We start from the raw sequence: 22,198 nt of genomic DNA, 5'->3' as shown, positions 1-22,198 counted from the left end.
CATTTTGCCCCATGTGAAAGGAAAATCACCAGGATTGATTTTATTTAACAGGTTTTCTGTAAGTGGGGTTCAATTAAGGCCAAAAACATCAGGGAAAGCTTCTGTTAATAAACAGAATATTAACTCAGGGGCTGTGAAAGGAAAGGAGATAATGCCTTCCCATAATTCATGAAGACAAAAACAATAAGCATAACCCTGGTTTAGATGTTAATAATTAGTGTTTTTGACCTGAACCTTCAACAACAGGCTGTGATGTGTGACTAACTGTAAGCTGTGAAGGTGATGATAAGAAGGTAGATTTACAAATCAAAGTTTTATGAAGAAGAAAGCTATAATAAAAGGATCAAAGTGTATTAAATGTTTATATAATTTACTGCTGTGTCACCAGCCTGTAAGATTATTATTATTCATTCTAATTTGGTCACAGAAAGCCTTCATAAAGATGGGGTGACGTATCTATGATGAGCTCATCCTTCACATCGATTCTCTGACCTCATGGCATTTTCTTTTGTGGTCACATTAAATTTTGGGGGACTATGTGATAGTTTTATACACACACTGTATAATTACAAACACCACTTATGGTATAATTTAACAATATTTCCCCATTTAAAGAATTTAGGATGTAAATTCCAGTTTAAAATAAAGCAGGAGCTCATTAAAAAAATCTAAAGTGCGTTTTCAAAGAAATGAGGCACTAATTGTGCTGTTATCATTTTTTTTTCCGTCTTCTAAAACACATTTTTAGTCAGAAAGAATTTTAATTTTTTTTTCTTGTCCATGAGACCAGGGCAGGACTTCACACACCTTTTCAGGTTTGAGGTGATTTCTCTTTAAATGAGAGGGCATGCTGGAGCTCCTCCCTGATAATAATCTGTAATTACAATTTAAGAAGGGAGAACAGTATTTCCTCTAAAATAAATGATACTTTTACTGTAAGAAATACTAACAGTATAATTTAATTTCCTTTCTTGTAAAGTATCTTTTCCTTTAAAACTGCACAGTTGTACCTACCAATAATTTTAACCAAAAATTACATCCTAAATTATGAAGAATTACGTGAGAAATGTTGGCAAATTACACCATAGGTTTTTGCTGTATAATAAACTGATACCTTAAAATACAGAGATTTAATCCTCATAGTCACAGCACACTTAGAATATAAACTACAGTGAAATACACATAAAATGTCAATGAAAAATGCACAGATAACAGACTACATCTGAGTCAGGGCAATGCCCTAACATCCAGAATAAAAATGGCTTTTCTTGTGTGACCACCATGAAAATCCTGAACCTGTTTTTTTAGTTTAAAATGAGTTCAAACGGAGCAGGGTGAAAACCTGTCAATAGGCTGGATTACATGTCCGTTAGATTAGCCTACAACTCATAATTTGACTAATACTGTGTGTAAACGTGGTTTCCTGCCCCGCCGGTCTGTTTGAGATTAAAGCTGGAAGCAGGGATGGTGACGCTCTCCGCCCATTAGACGCTGGTTATCGGTGCAAGATGCCTCACGGCCCTGCAGAGTCTGTGCACAGCAGAGATAACGTGTGGATTACTCTGGCATTACGAGGGTAGGCATTGCTTCTTAAGTTTTTCATGAGGGTCATGGACGTTTTGTTGGACTGTGGTGAGTTCAGTCACTGAGATGTTTTCATTAACTGCCTCTTTAGAGATAACTGTACATATATTTGTGTTTTATGTGACTATCTGTGATATTAAACCTCACTCTGTGTTATGTTTGACGATAAAACCAGGGAAAGTTTTTCTTCATGTTTTAAGGTTTAAATTTCGAGCGTTTTTTTTGTGCCAGTGTAGTGCCATATGTCATTACTTAGATTATCAGGACTAATCTGGATTACAGCCACCACCCCGTGGCGATAACCGGTGCCCTGTCTGCCTTTCTCTGCACGCTGTAGAATAAGTTTAACATGAGGCGAAGATAAGGGACCGTGTACACCATGCACATAAACACCCTATAGGAAACATTAAGATAAAAGTGTATTCATCACATCATTGTTATAATCATACTTTTTCGGATAACTGTTGTGGTGAATGAATTAATGTAACTCTCTCTAGTTTAAAGCCTGACAGGCTTTGTACCACCTGCCAGTGTAAGCCAGGTGGGCGGTGTCACGCTGTTGGCAGCTGTATTATTTCTGCAGCTTTGAGGTGTCTGGAGACACCAAGTGACTTCAACCATGATGCACACTGTGGTTTAAATTTTGGTGGACATACCAGATTTCTGTGAGAAACTGTTGACTTTGTGTGTCAGCTTGGTGTACTGTGGCATAAAACAATCCACTCAAACCCTCACAACTGCATTTTTTTCATATTTACCATTTCTGGCCTGAACATGTAAGATCATCCAGCTGAACAGTTTTAGTTGTGTGTGAAGCAGTAGTTTGAATCATATTTATCTAATAGACTCCAGTTTGTTCATGTAAATGGGGAGTCTTCTTCACACACTAAGGTTAATTATGGAGTTCCACAGGGTTCTGTGCCAATTTGATTTACATTATACATGCCTCCCTTAGGCAGTATTATTAGAAAGCAGATGATACCCAGCTTTATCTATCCATGAAGCCAGATGACACACATCAATTAATTAAGCTGCAGGAATGTCTTAAAGACATAAAGGCCTGGATGACCTCTAATTTCCTGCCTCTAAATTCAGATCAAACTGAAATTCTTGTTCTCGACCCCACAAATCTTAGAAACATGGTGTCTAACCAGATACTTACTCTGGATGGCATTACTTTGGCCTCCAGTAACACTGTGAGAAATCTTGGAGTCATTTTTGACCAGGATATGTCCTTCAATGCACATATTGAACAAATATGTAGGACTGTTTTCTTGCATTTGCGCAATATTTCTAAAATTAGAAACATCCTTTCTCAGAGTGACGATGAAAAGCTAATTCATGCATTTATTACTTCTAGGGTGGACTATTGTAATTCATTATTATCAGGCTGTCCTAAAAGCTCCCTGAAAAGCCTTCAGCTGATCCAAAATGCTGCAGCTAGAGTACTGACAGGGACTAGAAAGAGAGAGCAGATTTCTCCCAGATTGGCTTCTCTTCATTGGCTCCCTGTTAAATCTAGAATAGAATTTAAAATCCTTCTCCTCACATACAAGGTCTTGAATAATCAGGCACCATCTTATCTCAAAGACCTCATAGTACCATATCACCCCAACAGAGCACTTCGCTCTCAGACTGCTGGCTTACTTGTGGTTCCTCGGATACTTAAGAGTAGAATGGGAGGCAGAGCCTTCAGCTTTCAGGCGCCTCTTCTGTGGAACCAGCTCCCAGCTTGGATTCAGGAGACAGACACCCTCTCTATGTTTAAGATTAGGCTTAAAACTTTCCTTTATGATCAAGCTCATAGTTAGGGCTGGATCAGGTGTCCCTGAACCCTCCCTTAGTTATGCTGCTAGGCTGCTGGGGGGTTCCCATAATGCACTGAGTGTTTCTTTTCATTCACCTTATTTACTTTGTTTATACTCCACTCTGCATTTAATCATTAGGTATTATTAATCTCTGGCTCTCTTCCACAGCATGTCTTTTTTTCCCTCTCCCCTCAGCCCCCCCTCCCTGAGCCTGGTTCTGCTGGAGGTTTCTTCCTGTTAAAAGGGAGTTTTTCCTTCCCACTGTCACCAAGTGCTGCTCATAGGGGGTCGTTTTGACTGATGGGTTTTCTCTGTATTATTGTAGGGTCTTTACCCACAATACAAAGCGCCTTGAGGTGACTGTTGTGATTTGGCGCTATAGAAATAAAATTGAATTGAAGCATAAAAATTAAAAAAAATGTGCATGTCCCTCTTGACACCTGTGATGTTTTTTATTCCACAGTTCAGGAAAAAAGATCTTTCTGGAAGTTCTCTTTGACCTTTGCGTGATCTGGAACAAGGAGGTGAACCATGCAGGGGTCTGAAGCTGGTGCCAGGATACGCTACTGGCTGACTCTGATTACTGGGCTGCTGGAGTGTCTGTTCTTTGCCGGCCTGGTGTTTGGCTATGTTTCTCTGGTGTTTGTGCTGAAGGAAGAGGACTACTTTGGTTGGCTGTGCGTGGACACTAACAGCACCGTGGTTGATAAAGGTGAGCAGCTCTGGAGTTTAGGTTTGACGAGATGCTCATCCAGGACTCTTGGCCCCGGAAACAGGGTCTGAGCTGCTTTGTTGGATGAATCTTTCATCTTTTTAATTTCCTGCAGTGCTTCACAAGGAACTTTTCATTTTAGGGTATTTGAAAGTAGAATGGGAGGCAGAGCCTTCAGCTTTAAAGCCCCTCTTCTGTGGAACCAGCTCCTAGATTCAGGATACAGACACCCTCTCTATTTTTATGATTAGGATTAAAACTTTCCTTTTTGATAAAGTTTATAATTAGGGCTGGATCAGGTGACCCCCCCAAACCCCTTTAGTTATAGTGCAAGGGGCTACTCTTGGCTACCCCTCCCTGAGCCTGGTTCTGATGGAGGTTTCTTCCTGTTAAAAGGGAGTTTTTCCTTCCCACTGTCACCAAGTGCTGCTCAAAGGGCATTGTTTGATTGTTTGGTTTTCTCTGTATTATTGTAGGGTTTTTAGATTAAAATATGCAACGCCTTGAGGGCACTGTTGTTATGATTTGGTGCTATATACATAAAATACAATTGAATTGAATTGAATCTTCATTTAGTCGTGCAGTACAATGCAAAATGCATCACATTAAACATCTTATTTTTGTTGTGCCATTGCTGTATGGGTCTCACGGTGCTACTGAAAGGAATTTACTTGTAGCGTCTCTTTCTGTTTGCCTTTCTTTCAGACTGCAGTAGCCAGGATGAACAGTTCTCACTGGTTTTTACTGTGGCCTCATTCCTCAACAACTTCCTGACTCTGTTAAACGGCTACATATTTGATCACTGTGGCACAATGTTGACCAGACTGCTGGCGATGTAAGTCAGTGCTAAGAAAGAAAGCTGTCCGGGCTGCAGCCTGAGACTCGAATGCACGTGTGTTAAACTATCTCAGAGTTGAGTTGAAAAACATTTCTACACAGTCTAAAACTCCTCAGTAGGTCAGATCTCAGGTCTTCCATTTAGTTTAGAAATTAGCTCATGCTAAAGCTTAAATATATATCACTCTGTAGTGTGGTTGTTTACAGTTTACAGTTAGGAAAAAGGGGCTCAGTGTTACAGAGATAAAAGCAGGGAGTGCCTCATGGAGACACTCCCTGCTTTGGACCCAAACTGAGCTCACCTCAGTGAACCTCAGAATGACTGTTTGACTGTTTCTAGTGTCAGTTTTAATACTTTATTAGATTAGAAATGGTTTAAATCTGTTTCAGGCTCTAGAAGCTGAACTCTTTGTCTGCATAGATCATCGCACTAAAACAAAATAAGTTCAGTACAATTCAGTTATTTTTATATAGTTAGGTATCAAGTGATCCAGCGGTCATCAGCAAACTAGGGTTTAATCCTGGTGTTACGTCGAGTCGCGTTTCCCCATCAGATACGGTTTCCCCAGCGTTTCTGCGCCGCCCACGTGGCAAAAAACGCGCGTGCTTGTTCAGCGCTCGTAACCAGATCGCCGTGCTTGCGCCGCAAGAGAACTACGGACACCATGAAAGCTCAAACAACGTGTTTCGGCGAAGTTGTCCCACTTTTTGCAAATTCGCTCCCATCAGATACGTGCGCTCTTACTCTCTCTCAGTATGTTTAGATGTTTATCGATTGATAGATAGATACTCCATATAGCCCATCCGGATAGCTCTATATAACTCAAAACTGGGGGAACACAGCCATCAGATACCGTTCCCCCTGTGTTAATCTGAGGGAACTTTTCCTGATGGCCAAATAACAGCCATCAGATACCTTTCCCCCTGTAATATACTGGGGGAACGTATCCTAATGGCACCTTAAAAACCATCAGATACTGTTAGGTTCGGACCACCGTTGAATAAAGAAAGACACAGAAACCCGTAGTTGATCTTTTTACCTGCAGGGAGAGTCTCGGTCAGCTCACACCCGTTTGCGTGTCTGAAAGAGAGTCTGACCTCCTTCTTCCTGCCGGCTCTTTTATTTTGGAATCACGTGGGTGTGTCGGGGTGTGTGTATGTGTGTGTGACGTCAGGAAACAGGCGTTACCTGCTTTCCTCACCTGGAGGATCCGGGTGTGCGTGAGCATGTTTTGTGCTTACAATCTGATGGTCATGTGCATCTTTATGATGAACACATTATGATACATAGAAAAACAGTTAAACGTTTATCTATTCTAACATTTCCTCCCTGTTTATCATGAACATAGCACATACAATCCTGAATGAGTTTGAAGCGAAAAACCTGTCGTGCGGCTGTCTATCCTTCTTTTGACCCAAAGTCACTCTCTATTCTTTCAAGACAGGAAAATTCCTCAAGGGCCCCGCTGCTCACGGCAGCCACTGCTAGTCAGTCTCACTCGGGGAAGCACCTACATACATTTGCAAAAATTAAACATTAGTTTGAAAACCAGTTTACATCCACCCCCACCACTTGGTCTCCCATTTTCAATGGGGGTTTCATATTTGGTCTTCTGTTTCACCCTCCAGCTCACCCTGCACAAGGGTACACTGATAGAAAGCCGAAATGAAAACATTAGTCATCATTTTCCTTAAACATGGAACAATACAACTGAAAAATAAACAAAATAGTAGCAGAATGACCCCTGGTGGCACTAAGACTTTCAGCAGAATTTGCCACCAGGCTCCATTAGTCAGCCAAGAGAGCCAATCCAGATTCCCTCCAGGTGTCTGCGGTTCTACATACTGCTGCAGGGTGTCCAAGTCAGACAAAGCAGTGTGAATACTCCCCCCATCACCATTTTCATCAGGGATGAAGGTGCAACAAGTCTGTCCGATTATCTTGCATACTCCTCCTTGCGGGGCAGCCAGCAAGTCCAAAACCACTCTGTTCTGCATCACCATTGCACGCAAGGCGCTCAACTCCTGTGAAGTTCCTTTGCCTAAAGTTCTTGTGGCGTTTATCAGACGGAGTAGGGCGTACCTGTTTGTCCGTCAGTACCCGGGTTCCTTTAGGCCCAGGGGCTATGCGGGAGCAGTAACTCTGACTTCCATCTTCCAGTGGTAACGAACGGTTAGTCATCACACAGGCTGCCTGTTGGAGCGTACTGTTCTTTGCACACGTGGGATTCTGGAGGCAGTACATGCACTTCATCTCGTTCTGTCGTGGACAGTAAGAAAACGTACTGTTACACAACGTGTGAGGCAGCTTCCCCACCTCTCGGGTTCCATTGTTAAACACGCATGCTGGAAAAGCCTTTCTGGGAAGATGGGTTAGCATTAATACTTCTGGTAGTGCTACGGACAGCTGTGGCCATGCTACCAAATCTTCGTTTGGGGTACATTCAGCTCTAGTGATCGGTGTTCTGGCCCAATTGATTTTTAATGGTTGACTGAAGTTAGAGTTCCGCCACAGTCTACCACTTCCTGGGTGAGTTGACAGGCCGTACAGGCACCACGACTTTGTCCACCTGACATTATATGGCCTGAGGCCTGAATTATGGGCTGCTACCGGCATGTGGGAGCACACATAGCAATTGGTGTAGTTTCTATTATAAGCTGTTGCGTTCATCAGTCGCCACCATTCGTTAGTCGCGTAGGCATGTGGGTACTTGAGATGGTTCAGTGGTGTTGCAGTCGCGATGGTCATCAATGCGCCCAGGGTGCAGATCCAGTTCCACGTGGTCACTGCACGTGAATGAGCCATCCCTATTTAGTGAGGGGTTCAGTTGTTTTCTTCACGGGTTTGAGACGAAAGTGGCCTAGGGCTCACCCCCCCCTTTGAACCCCGACTTCCACCCCCTACTCAGCGTTGATTGGCTCAATCCTTTTGCAATGGCTGAGGTGTATCCACGTGGATCTCTCTGCTATTTTGACTGCAGTTGGTGTGGTCAGTAGTACTTTGTAGGGTCCGTCTCACCGGGGTTGGTTCCAGCACTTCTTCTTAATCACTCTGACCAGGACCCAGTCTCCCACCACCGCCGAATGTTCCTGTGGAGAAGCAGAAGAGCCTTCTGGCAGTTTTTTTGTATCAACAACATTTTTGCTTTGGAACAACTTTCTCATCCAATCACTCAAGTCTGTCTCTTCCTCGGCTTGTTGTTCTTCTGTGTACACTGGGAGTCTAAAAGGTTGGCCAAACAATGCCTCATAGGGGGTTATCCCTGTGTTGTTGGGGGTCACATGCATGTATGTTTTTACTAAGTCTATGCATTCTACCCAGGGCCTTCCCGTTTCTGCCATACATTTCCTTAGTCTGTTTTTTACTGTGCCATTCGTTCTTTCAACGACTCCTGCGCTTTGCGGATGATAAGAACAGTGATTTTTTAGCTGTACCCCTAGGTTTTGCGATACTTTGCTCACTATTTCGTTTACGAAATGTGGGCCATTGTCGCTCCACAGTTTTTCAGGTACCCCATATGTGGGTACAATAGTTTTGCACAGAGCTTTTGCTACTGTGAGTGCGTCCGCTTTCACTGCTGGAATTATTTCTACCCACTTAGTCAGAGGATCTATTAACACTAAGCAATACTTATAGGTCTTACATGGGGTTAGCTCTATAAAATCCATGTGCAGAAATTGGAACGGGTAGCTGGGGGTAGGGAAGGTCCCTCGCATTGGCCTTATGTTGCCTTGGGGGTTATTCTTACAACAGATGATGCATGCCCTACAAAACTGTTTTGAGTAATTATTGAAGCCTTTAGTATAGAAATGCTTATTTATAATATTCACCATACCCCCTGTTGACACATTTCCAATGTGTGAACTTGTTCACCCACATGGCAATAAACTTCATTCATTCATTCATTCTCATTCAAACCATGTGTCAATATGGCTGCTGTTTTGAACAGTGACCTAAGAAGTACAGGTTTTCCATTTATGTGGTACAGCTGGTTTAGTTTAAATGCCCCATCCTTTAGCCATTGTTCTATTTCAGGTTTAGGAGCTTGCTGCTGCATGTCGTGCAGCACGTCGGTTCACAAGGGTTCCACAATTGTTGTATAAGCATCTGAGGTGCCATATTTACCACTTGCAGACAGTTTTGCCACTTTGTCAGCGTAGTTGTTTCCCAGTACTATCAAGTCTGTGCCTGTTTTGTGTGCCGCGCATTTACAAATGGCCAGGGCTGATGGTAGGTTTATGGCTGTTAATAGGTTTTTTAACAGTACAGCATGTTTCACTGGCTTCCCTGTAGAGGTCAGCATTCCCCTTCTTGCCCACTGCGCTGCAAACAAATGTACGGCAGAAAAGGCATACTGGCTGTCAGTGTAAATTGTGACTGCTTTACCTGCATAATGTTTGCATGCTTCGGTTAATGCGATTAACTCGGCTGCTTGAGCAGAGAGGTGCGAGGGCAGTTTCTCAGCTTTGATTATGGTGGTATTGGTGACTATAGCGTAGCCCGTTTCTGTTTTGCTTCTATCATTTTTCCGGCTTGAGCCATCCACAAACACAATGTGGCCTCTCTCCAGTGGTTCGTCTTGCAAGTCTAATCTGGGCTTACTGTTTTGTTCTGTCAGCACTTTGCAGTCATGAGGGTCGCCGTCATGTGGCGTTGGTAGCAGAGTGGCTGGGTTTAGAGTGGTGCAGCGCTGTATAGTTATGTGTGGTTGCGATAACAGGAGAGCTATGCAGCTCAGGTGTCTGGCTGGAGATAAGAATGTCATTTTGCTCTGTAAGAGCAAAACTGATACTGCATGTGGCACCTTAAGTGTAAGTGAGTGGAAAAGCACCAGTTCTCTGGAGGCCTCAACAGCGAGTGCTGCTGCACATACTGCTTGCACGCAATGTGGTAATGCTCGTGAGACTGCATCTAGGCGTTTGGAGTAATAAGCGATTGGCCTCAATTTATCTCCAAAAGACTGTAACAGAGCTGAGGTCATAAACCCATCCTTGCAATCTACAGTCTGGACAAAATCTTTTTTGTAATTTGGAAGGGGCAGCACTAGGTCTGTTACCAGTGCTTCTTTTACTCTTGTGAAAGTTTCTCCAGCGTCTGTTGTCCATTGTATGACATCTGTCATTGCCATGGGGTTGTCATATATTAGGGAGAGCAATGGTTGCGTCAGTTGGGCATAATTAGGGATCCATGCTGTGCAATAATTACACAGTCCTAAAAAGGCCATCATTTGCTTCTTGGTTTTTGGTTTAGGTGTTTGTGCTAGTGATGATTTTCTTGTCTCTAGCAGTCTCCGCCCTTCTTGTGTGAGTGTGTGCCCCAAATACTTTACCTCCTGTTTCACCCACTGCAACTTGTCCAAGCTGACTTTGTTACCTGTGTCAGCTAGGTGTTGTAATACTCTGAGAGATTGCTGTCTGCAGTGCTCTTCAGAGTCTGATGCTACTAGAATGTCATCCACGTATGTCAGAACTTGAGAGTGTGGTGAGATTGGCATGGCTGACAGACAGTTACTAATTTCCTGGGAAAATATGGTCGGACTATCGGTGAAGCCTTGCGCAAGCCTACTGTATGCAAATTTTTTCCCTTTGAAAGTGAATGCAAACCAATCTTGGGAGTCTGGATGCAGTGGGATTGAAAAGAAAGCATTGCTCAAGTCTATCACTGAGAACCATTTTTTATCTGGAGTGAGTTGGTTCAACAATGTGTGTGGGTCTGGGACACATGGGGCTCTGGATTACACAGCTTCATTGACAGCACGCAGGTCCTGTACTAGCCTCCACTTTTCTGTTCCTATTTTCTTAACAGGAAATATTGGAGTGTTACATTTAGCGTCTGGCATTTCTATTATTATTCCAGCTTTGATCATGTCAGTTATTACTGGCTCAATCCCTGCTTGGGCGTCTGGTTTCAGGGGGTATTGCCTCACAATTGGCCTGTAATCAGTTTTAGGTTTGATGATTACTGGTCGCGCAGTCTTAAGAAGACCTACATCGGATGGCCCTTTGGACCACAGATGGTCCGGAACGTCTTTTAGTTCGGGATGGTCCTCTAAGCTGACAAAGGATCATGCCTGATCTACAACGCCTGTGTCCGGGAATGGCAAAGCTGGACTCCAGTAATAATGTTTTCCTTCTTCTTCTTCATTGTGATGTAGTTCACTAATGGTCTTGGCATCCATGCCGGTGGGTGTTGGGATAACAGCTATTTTCAGTTTGGCCATCATATCTCTACCTAGTAGATTTACTGGACATTCTGGGCTTAAGACCACTGTCCCTCTGACTTCCGTGTCCAGTTCAGAATTGTAAATTTGTACTGGGCTGGATAGTGACAGGGTACTCAGGTGTCCATTAGCTGATTTCACGTATACTTTATCTCTTGTTGGTTTGCGGTTTGGGAACGGTTCTCTAATTACTGTTCACTCTGCCCGTGTCACACAAAAACTCTAAGTCTTTGCCATTTACTGTGAGTATTATTGTGGGTTTTTCACCTGGCTTGGAAAGCATGGCCAGTATGCTTTGGAAATCCACAATGATTTCTTGGCCATGTTCTCGTGGTTCCTGGTCTAGTCATGCTATGTTGTGGTCGCTGTCATAGTCAGGATTGTATGGGGGGTCTCTCCTGCCTTTCCTGTGACCTGTCCTTTGCCGTCTTCCGTCCCTCCTGTCCCTCAGGCAGTCTCTGGCGAAGTGACCTTTCCAGCCACAATTGTAACATTCATCACTTTTGGCTTTCCCCTTCTGGTGTTGAAACCTTTTCCCTTGGCTGCTCTGAGAAAGGGCAACGAGAAACACTGTGGCTGTTTTGACCCGTTAGGCCCTCCCCCCTCTAAACATGGCGCGGCTCCGGGTGCCGCAGGGTCAGGCCCTCTACGGTCTTGCTGGGGTCTACAGACAATGTGAGTTTCCTCATCTGCCTTTATTACAGCTGCATGCACGTGTGTGGGTGGTTTTGCCGCTGTGGCTTTTGCCTTCCGCTGTTCCTGTCTGTGTTTAGCTTGTAACAGCCACAACTTTGCACACTGCAGTTCCAACTGCGCCTTCTTGCAAAATGCTGCTTTTTGTTGCAGCTGTGTTACTAAGTTTTCACATTCTGTCACTACCAGCTTTCCCTTAAACCCATATTTTTTCTTCCATGTCTTTATATATTGAGTTGACCCTTGTTTATGCCATTCCACAAATTTTACATCGCCCTCTAATACGGCGGCCTCGCATTTCGATGAGGACTTACCCATTGTTCCCGGCGTACAATCAGCATGTGCTTTGTCTCGTACAGACCACGTGTCTTTATTGAGACCTAAACCCAAATCCGCCCTTCACTGTATACTCCGACAGACCATGAAGTTGAAAACCGTTAGATTTTCTTCATGCTGCTGCTTCCACTTCAATGGCGGCTTTCACGCTCTTAGTCACTCACATTCACACACACATACGCGTATTTATGGCGCCTATTTTAAATCTTTGTTTACGGCGAGAACACCAAAGGTCCGAATTAAGGCCAAATTAAAACCTCTCCGTTGGGCGAGAGTTACCAATTTACTTTCTCCTTTCGGCGAGAACACCTACAGTACCGTTTTATACTTTATTTGCTTTTCCCTGAAAAGCTAACTTTCCCTGAAAGTTACTTCGGCCGGTGCCCCTCGTGAACCCTGTTCTGAGGGCGCTTTTCCCTGAAAAGCGAACTTTCCCTGAAAGTTACAACGGCCGGTTACCTCACGAACCCGGTTCGAAGGACGTATACTACAGTTTTCCCTGAAAAGCCAACTTTCCCTGAAAGTTATCCTGGCAATCGGACCCGGTCCGACTCAGTAGTGTACGATTTGTTTGTGCTTTTCCCTGAAAAGCTCCGGCCGGTTACCTCACGAACCCGGTTCGGAGGACGTAGACTACAGTTTTCCCTGAAAAGCCAACTTTCCCTGAAAGTTACTCCGGCCGGTGCCCCTCACGAACCTTGTTCTAAGAGCGCTTTTCCCTGAAAAGCGAACTTTCCCCAAAAGTTATTCTGGCAATCGGACCCGGTCCGACTCAGTAGTCTACGATTTTGTCCTACCTGGTTTCTGTCGTCTTCACGTTGGTGGATCCGGTCTCGAGGAAAGCGTTCCCAGCGACCGCGGAGAAACCTATGAAGCCGGGCCTGGCGACAAACGTCATGCCCCAGGTCTTTTGTGCAGCGCCTCTATTGCAGCTGGCTGTCCGGACAGTCTGCCGGCGTCCCTCCGTAGTCGTTGGAAAAACCTCCTCACTGCCCGCCCGGCTCTCGAAGGACCAAAAAATGTTAGGTTCGGACCACCGTTGAATAAAGAAAGACACAGAAACTCGTAGTTGATCTTTTTACCTGCAGGGAGAGTCTCAGTCAGTTCACACCCGTTTGCGTGTCTGAAAGAGAGTCTGACCTCCTTCTTCCTGCCGGCTCTTTTATTTTGGCATCACGTGGGTGTGTGGGGGTGTGTGTATGTCTGTGTGACGTCAGGAAACAGGCGTTACCTGCTTTCCTCACCTGGAGGATCCGGGTGTGCGTGAGCATGTTTTGTGCTTACAATCTGATGGTCATGTGCATGTTTATGATGAACACATTATGATACATAGAAAAACAGTTAAACGTTTATCTATTCTAACAGATACCGTTCCCCCTGTGTTAAACTGGGGGAACGCATCCTGATGACCCAGTGACAGCCATCAGATACGTATATATAGGATGCGTTCCTCCAGTTTATTACAGGGTGAACGGTATCTGATGGTTTTTAGGGTGCCATTAGGATACGTTCCCTGCATAATATGGGTTATAGTGCAGATCTCTGGACGGTTGGGAAACTCTGAGTGGAGTGAAATCTTGTGGCAGACTTCCTCGGGAGCGGAGCGTCGGATATTGTTGCTGCTGGTATGTTGGAGTATCAGTTGGGAGTTGGTAGTGTCCATAACCGCCCCTGTATACACTTTGAGGTGGAAGAGGTGGGAATAGAGGCTGGTAGGCTGCTGGTGGTGACTGTAAAGCAACCATCAGGCTCTGGAACTGTTTACGGAGCTCAGCGTTTTCTTGGCGCATATCTTCGAGAGCAGCACTAAACCCAGGAACTTGGTCGGTCTGCTGCTCCCCGGTGGCTTGCCCCATAGATTGGCTAAGCTCCTGTTCTTGCTCCTCACCATCCCTCAAGTTCATCGGGTCAAAGCTCTGGCTAATTGGTGGTGATGGAGATCTGGTGGGTGGACGTGCTGATGCCCTCTGCTCCCCTGATACTCCCCCTGTAGCTGTAGCTGCTGTCCGGAATTTACTCTGAGCTCCCGGTCCACTTAGGTCGTAATCTGACAGGTAGGAAGGTACTGACATTCGCCGTCTGGGTGGAGTGTCCATTGCTGCTGACTCTGGGTTTTGCATCCCTAAACAGCAATCCGCTTATCCGGCTCGAAGGACCACTGTAAAATAGGTTCTATCTGGGGCTGGTTGGAGGGGTTGGATCACTGTGGTGAGTCCGGTTAGAACTCCAGAAAAGAGTAGAGTCGCACTCCCGTGGGTTCAGTAACAGGAATTTACTGCTTATTTTCTATGGTACAGGAACTGGATGTGTGGTTCTAAAACAGATAACAAATAATGTGACAACAGTCTCTAAATAATGCCAAAATAACTAACTGAAATACTATCACAATGACACTCTTTATGACTGCAACATTAATGTTTCTCAATACACTGGGTTTACAAAAGTACAACACACGGAACTCACGTAGGTAGCCCTCACTAAAATGTGCATGCGAACAGAGCATGATATCAATTAAGGGTGAAACAGGTATATTTTGATAAATAAACTATGTCATTTACTGTCAACATCACTTACTTGTATTTTCACGCACGCAACTCAAACTGGGGTGGCTAGCAAACTCTAAACAGCAAATAATTCGACCAACTTCAGACTGTAAACTCTGGTTCAGCTCCTCTCCCCTCTCTGCCATTCCTTGTCTGCATGCTGCACACTTGTGTTCTAAGCTCCGCCCACCATTTTATTTTAACATATTTCGCTTTTAAAATGGAGTTGAGTAAAATGTATATTTTTTAGGCTATAAGGATCGGCCAGTTTTTCAAAAGACGATTCACAACTAACCTACTTTAACCCTCAGACACGGCGTTATAAATTTGCTGTTGCGAGAATGGCAATGACCAAGTTGTAGTGCATTACTTTTTTTAATTTTAATTGGGCCTTCTGTAGCCTGTGTCGGGCTTAAGCCATTTCCCGGATTCCCGGGATTTGATTCATGTCATTTTCAGGAGAAATATTAAACCCTACAGCAAACATTTATTTCAAACATGGTTTGTAAATCATTGCTGCAACACTTGTGAACACAGATGTTTGAAAGCTTCTGTTACACAGTAACACTGGGAGTTACTTATTGGTTTCAGTATATCATTATATCATGAGATTTAGAAGCTCATCATGAGCAAAGCTCAGAGACAACACTTATGAGTGTTGATAATCAGTACTTCATTGTTAATAAATTATATATTATTGTTGTCTGTATCAGGTGGTATGTCTCTACTGTGGATGGGAATTTTTATTTCTTTATTCTTTTTTATTCTTTCTTTATATTTTCCCCTCTTTAGTGCCCTTTATACTGCTGGGACCATGCTGGTGGCCTTCTCTAGTGCAGGTAGGTGCACAGGTTATTATTATTAGAAAAAGACATAATGTAGTTTACATTAGATTCACCTTTCACCTCTTTGTCATCCCTTTTAATGGGAAGAAACCACCAACAGAAATGGGCTCAGCCTCGACGTTTGTGGAATGAGGGGAAAGAGAAATAGGAGCATGACGGTTCAGGGTCACCAGATCCAGCCTGAATATAATTAAACTGTTCATCAGCGTTTCTGCTGCTCTGGCTGCACTGTGACTCTGGAGTTTAGCTCTGACTAACTTTAATATTGGGTCACATCTAACGTTTGTATCTCTGCGTCCTGCAGCATTGTCATACATGCTTTACCCTGCCCTGTCTCTTCTTGCTGTGGGGGGACTCCTGCTCCTCATTACTAACATGCAGGTAATTACTCCTGTATATATGAACCACTTCTGGACTTTCAGACCTGTTTTGTCCTGATGATCTTTGTCTTTGTGTGATGACAAGGTGGGCAACCTGTTTCCTGCTCATCGCTCCACCATCATTACCTTCTATAATGGTGCCTTTGACTCCTCCTCCGCTGTGTTTTTTCTCATTAAGGTAAAACAACGCAGCCTCATCAGTGGGCTTTTATTCCAGATGTTAGATGATAAAACGGGTGTGGCCCACACCGGAGCCACTGGGCTACAGAGTGCTGTTAATTCGTGACACCATTAGATGGGAGCATGGACCGGCAGTGAAATGTACCTTTACTGAAGTACACTTTAAATGCATTATATGAGAAAAAAGCAGCATCCACAAAGTGTGCAGATGCATCGCACCAACAAAAATACCTGTGAATTTATCCTAAATACCAGACAAATAAAATACTCCATCCACTCCTGAATGACCGAGCTCCTCTCCCTGCCTCTGAGGGGGAGACCAGACGCCCTCCAGAGGAAGCTAATTTCTGTCACCCTTGGACAGGCTGTAAGACACGGGACGCCTTATTATTTGTCAGAGAAAGGCAGCAGCAGCACAAATGCAGTGCAAAGGTCGAGGTGAAGTTTAGTGTGAAGTGGCCGCATCCCCGACTTTAAACCTTAATAAAGTTCAAGCGGAAGAACTGAAAAATCGACTCCAGCCACAGTTTGATCCCAGAGGTCTGCCGAGACGTGCAGTCTGGTTTCTGATTGGTGAATCTGATGCTTTTATTTGCCATATCTTTTTATTTGAGGTTTAACCTCTCGTAAACCCACCCTCTCCTTCCTCTCCTCTTCAGGTTCTGTATGAACAGGGCATCTCTCTCCGCACCTCCCTCGTTTCCCTGTCCGTCTGCAGCGGCGTTCACGTGGCGAGAACTTTCCTGCTGATGCCAAAAACCCACATCCCCCACCCTCTGCCTGAAAACCACACCTACGGGTGAGAACGAAGAGTGTGCGCGCACAAATCTGCGCACAAATTGAGGACTGAATACATTTTAACGGGTCTCCTTTCACTGTAAGGTTTCACAACAAAAGGAGCAAAAGGAAGCATTTCAAACATAATAATGGTCTTACCTTTGGCATATTTAAATTGCATTCATTAAACATCAGTCTATCCTGATGTCATCATTTACACTCTGGTGTAGCTGATATCAGCTGATCTCGTCAACAAAGAGGAATATGTTGGGAGGCTGAATTTATTTTCTAGAAGATGCGACAGGAGAGCAAAATCAGTGGAGACGCGGCAGCGGGCCTCTCTTCCCGTCCCTGTTTAGCACGAGGGGAAAATATATGAATGAACGATGTAACCACTGTAACAGCAGGAGGTCAAGACTGATAGAGGACGTGACCTCCAACCTCATTTCCTGTGCCTGAGACTGGGGAGTTTCTGGGATCTTTGCAGTAAATTAGCTCGCCTCTTTCCTCTGGAAACTTCCGAATGTTTGTCCAGTAATTGTAACGAGTTTCTCATCACGTCCTCCACTTGTTTCCTTCTTTTACTTCCGGTCTGTTTTACTTTTCATCATTTTTTTAAAACCAGTCTATTTTTCAGTACATAGTTTTTCCACTTGATGCCGAAGCTTCATTTTGTTTGTTTGTGTGTTTGTTACTCATGAGGAAACACTTTGGACTGGCCTCCTTCTTTTGGCACTCATGTTTCAATCTCCTGCTTTTTTTGCTTTAGTGGCGCAGATTTCCCTCTCACAGCAGTTTAGAATAATTCAAATTCACTAACATACGTAGAACAAAAGTGACCAGTAAAAACCTTGATTTTAAAGGTGCCTTTATTTGAGTGAATCTTTTTCTGATGCTCAGAATAAACTGTGGAAAGGGAAACACTGACGGCGTGGAGGAGATCGAGATGAAGGACGTTATTCCGACACTGGAGTCCCCTGAGACGGAGAAAACACCGCTGGCGCCTGAGGGTACAACAGAGGCCCAAAACAAGAGAAAAGGTTCTTCCAATCACCTTAACTTCCATGACTGTTAGCGGGGTTTATCAGAGACTAGCTCCAGAATTTGGGAGGGGAGAGGATGGAACGGCCTGCCTGCAGCCCTGACCTCAACCCCACTGAACACTAGTGGGATCAGTTCAGGCGTGCTGTTTGTGCCAGAGTGACCATGTGGCTCAACCCACAAATGCATTTCCCTTAAACACGTGGCTCCATTTAGGGGACATAAACAGGCTTTCCAGCCTGTTTCACTGCCAGGACAGTGCCATCGTCACAACAAAGAAAAGATTATTTTATGCAATCATTTTTTTTATTGGCTGTTTTTGTTTCTCATCCCTAAACTGTTTCCTTCATTTGTGACAGATATTCTAACATTTTTATACAGAAAGCTGGAAAGACACAAATCTAATGAACATTTTTAGATGTTTTTTTTTTAAACTGTTCGCTCAGCCATGCTTTTTAATTTAGAAATAGTGTTAATGTATCCAGAGGTTACTCAGGACAATCAGGCACTAATCAGCTAATCAAACTTTGTTCCATCTGCTTACAATTCAGACTGCAGTGAGTGCAGTAATGATATTGATCGTCAACATTTGGAGCTAAATTCCTCTCAGGTCTTTGGGTGCTGCCCCGAGGGTCCTCAAACACAGAATAAAGTATGATGAGTAGATGTTAGTAGATGTATTTGACTTCTCAGAGCCCTCATGCTGGATTTTATGTGACCTTTTGTGCGCTTAGCTGAGTCATTCGGCAGCTGCGTCAAGTCCTGGTTCTTCATATTTCACCTGGTGTGGTTGTCCATAATGCAGCTGAGACACTACCTCTTCATCGGGACGCTCAACTCCATGCTGCACCGGCTGGCAGGCGGTGACACCAGCCTCGGTAACTCATTGCCTTCATTATCATATGCATTAACTTACTCTGGTCTAAATAGTCTCTAACTGACCTCATTCCCTCGTCCTTTACTAACCCCTCAGTGAGCCAGTACACCAACGCGTTTGCAGTGACTCAGCTGTGTGGCATCCTGTGTGCCCCCTGGAATGGACTCATCATGGACAGACACAAGAAGAAGCCTCTGGCTCCTGGTAAATCAGCGGCTGCTCTCGTAACGGCGTGTTTTTGTGTGGAAACGCCTTCTTAACGCCCCTCTAACCGCAGGAGAGACGGTGCAGGAGGCGGACCTGCGCTCCTCCCACCTGTCCCTGTTCCTGACGGCCCTGCAGTGCCTGCTCTTCTCCGTGTGCGCCTCCATTCCTCATCTCCCGCTGCAGTACTTCACCTTCATCCTGCAGGTCATCAATCGCTCCTTCCTCTACGGGGGGAACACGGCCTTCATTATCCTCGCGTGAGTGTACATCAGACACACACCGTTTCAGGTTGAGTGTAAAACAACATAATAACACAGGATACACTCACACTGCTGAGGAATCAGTTTGGCACCCTACAGCAAACTACGTCCAACTGCAAAAGGAGGCGCATTTTCTTAAACAGGTGCATAAATTATACTGAAGAACGTCAGTGAACCAAGTGTCACAGCAGATGAACCAGCTCTCCACCAGCTGCAGGTTCTGGTTGGATCTTCAGAGCAGATCAGAGAGAACATCACAGCTGCAGTCCCGGACGGTGGGAACAGTGGCCTGATGGGCCTGTCTGCGGGAAACATGCCATACAGGAAGGGCCTGCGTTTACTAGTCAGCTGTGCCTGAGCTACATAAGAGCCCGAGGAGTGCCCGATAGCTTATGGATAAAAACAAATGACACCGTATACTCAGTGGCTGGTAATAAACCAGGTAAGCGTGTTAATAAAGAATAAATATTAGCCCTGTGGTAAGCTGCACATGTAAAAACAGCCTCACGCAGGCACACAGTACATGTTCATAATTTGTAAATAAATATTTATCCATTCGCTGATGCAGGCATGTATTATAAATATATTAAGCATTTAAAGTTGATTGTAGAGCAGATTGATCTGTCTGCACACTGAAATTCACGCATCTGTTGTTCAGCGTGTCGGTCCGGCCCTCTGACCCACAAAAGAGCTTCAACAGGCCGAAGAGCTCCACAGAATAACTGAATGTTTGTGGGATAAACGGGCCTCAAGGTCCAGAAATAATTACAACCATCCTGCTGGTGATTTACTCGCACAGGTTTTGGACTGCTGTGCTGACACCGGCAGAGGCTTTCTCAGCCTTCCTCCACCTTCAGTTCTTCCTCTAACACCAAGCAGTTGTTCACAGCAACCCGTCTTTCCTTCGAGCAAATCAGCAGCTGGACGTCGGATGCTTTTATTTATGAAATCAGTATTTTTCTTCTTCTGTCTTCTAAACTTCTCGATTTCAGATCAAAACAATTTCAGGAAGAAGGGATTTAATAATAAGATTAATTTCTTTTTATGCCAAAAGCTGTCCCATGAAATAAAATAAAATAAAAGCTAACATAATAAGAAATATTTCACTGACTGGACAAAATGAAGACTGATTTGTGCAGCTGAAACGTTAATCCTGTGGATTTTCCTCCCTCAGTTTTCCACCCCGTCACTTTGGGAAGCTGTACGGCCTCGTGATGGCGGTGTCGGCCGGAGTGTCCGTGCTGCAGTACCCCCTCTTTGCCATTGTCAAAGGATATCTGGGTGGAGATCCCTTTTATGTAGGTTTGTTTAAAGAAGCAGCAGGATCAGTTTTTACAGCTTACAGGTGCTCAGAGTACAGATTTGATGCTGAGCCCTCATGACTTCACAAGTATGAGATCCAAGGAAAACTAATAAAGCTGCATTAAAAACTGCAAGTTGTTTTGACATATAAGGAGTCACTGCGACGATATCTCCCATTATACTGATGCTCAAAAGCTTAAATGTGTTTTTCACGTGTGTGAATATCATGTAGATATCTCCTGTAGTCCTGAAGTTATGAGGGCTCCAAAATGCCGGAGAAAAGAAGTTTAAATAAATTTTAAAAGCACTGCATTCATCAGCTGTGTCTGAATATCAGCGCGCCTCAGTATTTAACACTTTTCTTTCATTAACCGTGGATCTGTTCCAGGTGAACATAGGTCTGATTTTCCTCACTCTGCTGTCGTTCATCCATCCCGTCCACGTCTTCGTGCACTGCAGGAAACGAAGGCGCCGCGGGGAGGAAAGCGCCGAGGCTCGGGCCAAACTGTAGAGATGATCGGACGAGCGTTTGTCTCCAGCTTTCCTCTGTTTCCTGGTGTGGCAGTTGGTATTGGAGGGAAGAAGGGGAGGTGCCTTTAATTCGTGTATCCAGGGGTGTATATATACAATCAACAGCAAGTAGAAACAGATGTGTTTTGTGAGTGGGCCCAGGCCAGTGGAGTGAGGCAAGTGCACACCTCACTCCACCTGAGTGGCATAATTTTGGGTTTGAATAATGGTAGGTTTTAAGTCTTATTTTTTTTAATTTTTTTTTACAGAAGTGTCTGAAATCGTGTATTTACTTATTGCTTGATTTCAGACCTGTGCCCTGTGGGAAGCTGAAGCAGCTCATAGTCAATAGAGGGGTAGATTGACATATCAGGTATTTGAATGTGTCGAAGTAATACTGTTTAAAATGGATTCTAAGTGTTTTTTATTAAACTTTTAACAGTGTAAATTTGATTTTGGTGATTTATGTTGTTTTTCCTTGCCAGTGTATTCATTTGTCTAGTCCACCCCGGCAAGTGAGCTGGTGCGGGCAAAAAGAAATGGGGGTTGCCCAGGGAGTGGACTAGTTTCTTTCCTTTTTTATTGTTTTGTTTATTTTTATTTGGTATTTCTATTCCAATCAAAACTTAGCTTTTCCTTTGGTCCATTTCCATTCCGCCAGTTTAATGCCAGGTTTTTTTTGCATGCATGTGTACATTTTTTGGGTTGCAGTGATTCCAATTAGATGTAAACGACTCTTGAAGGGGTTTGCCCACCTAGTGTGTTCTGACTGATTTGTAGCGATGTTGCCCCTGGATTGTGTGGATTGGGAAGTGGCCTGACCTTTTTTACTTTTGAAATAAGCAGCATGAAATAAAGATTTGCTTTTAAAAGAAAAACGAACTTTCATTGGATAGTCTTATTGTTTTTTTCTCTCCAATTAACCTGTCGTGCGTAACACTGGTTTAAACTGGAAGCACCAGCAGCGATTTGATTGTTTTTGTATTATTAATTCACTTGTTTTGTGTAACAATTTAATAAAAATGTGTTAAATCCTTTACAGTGCAGGAGAAATATGTCCTTGAGCTGTAATAAGCGCAGTGTGT

The 22,198-nt window shown here is 44.0% G+C and overlaps 1 protein-coding gene across 1 annotated transcript; it reads left to right on the top strand.

Annotated features, from left to right (window-relative positions):
- The first annotated feature begins 1,507 nt into the window (after positions 1–1,507).
- LOC115778287 (solute carrier family 43 member 3-like) lies at positions 1,508–22,075 on the top strand. Its single transcript, XM_030726690.1, has 13 exons — positions 1,508–1,632; positions 3,856–4,104; positions 4,810–4,939; positions 15,527–15,573; positions 15,884–15,960; positions 16,045–16,137; positions 16,799–16,938; positions 17,817–17,956; positions 18,692–18,835; positions 18,931–19,038; positions 19,112–19,298; positions 20,476–20,599; positions 20,992–22,075. Exons 2-13 carry the CDS (start codon positions 3,924–3,926, stop codon positions 21,112–21,114), a joined length of 1,494 nt encoding a protein of 497 aa, XP_030582550.1. The 5' UTR covers positions 1,508–1,632; positions 3,856–3,923; the 3' UTR covers positions 21,115–22,075.
- Positions 22,076–22,198: the final 123 nt, after the last annotated feature.

Source organism: Archocentrus centrarchus, chromosome 1, assembly GCF_007364275.1.
Source record: "Archocentrus centrarchus isolate MPI-CPG fArcCen1 chromosome 1, fArcCen1, whole genome shotgun sequence".
In the NCBI taxonomy this organism is placed as follows: Eukaryota; Metazoa; Chordata; class Actinopteri; order Cichliformes; family Cichlidae; genus Archocentrus; species Archocentrus centrarchus.
The sequence above is the reverse complement of the archived record's forward strand: the minus strand, read 5'-3'. Positions and strand labels throughout refer to the sequence as shown.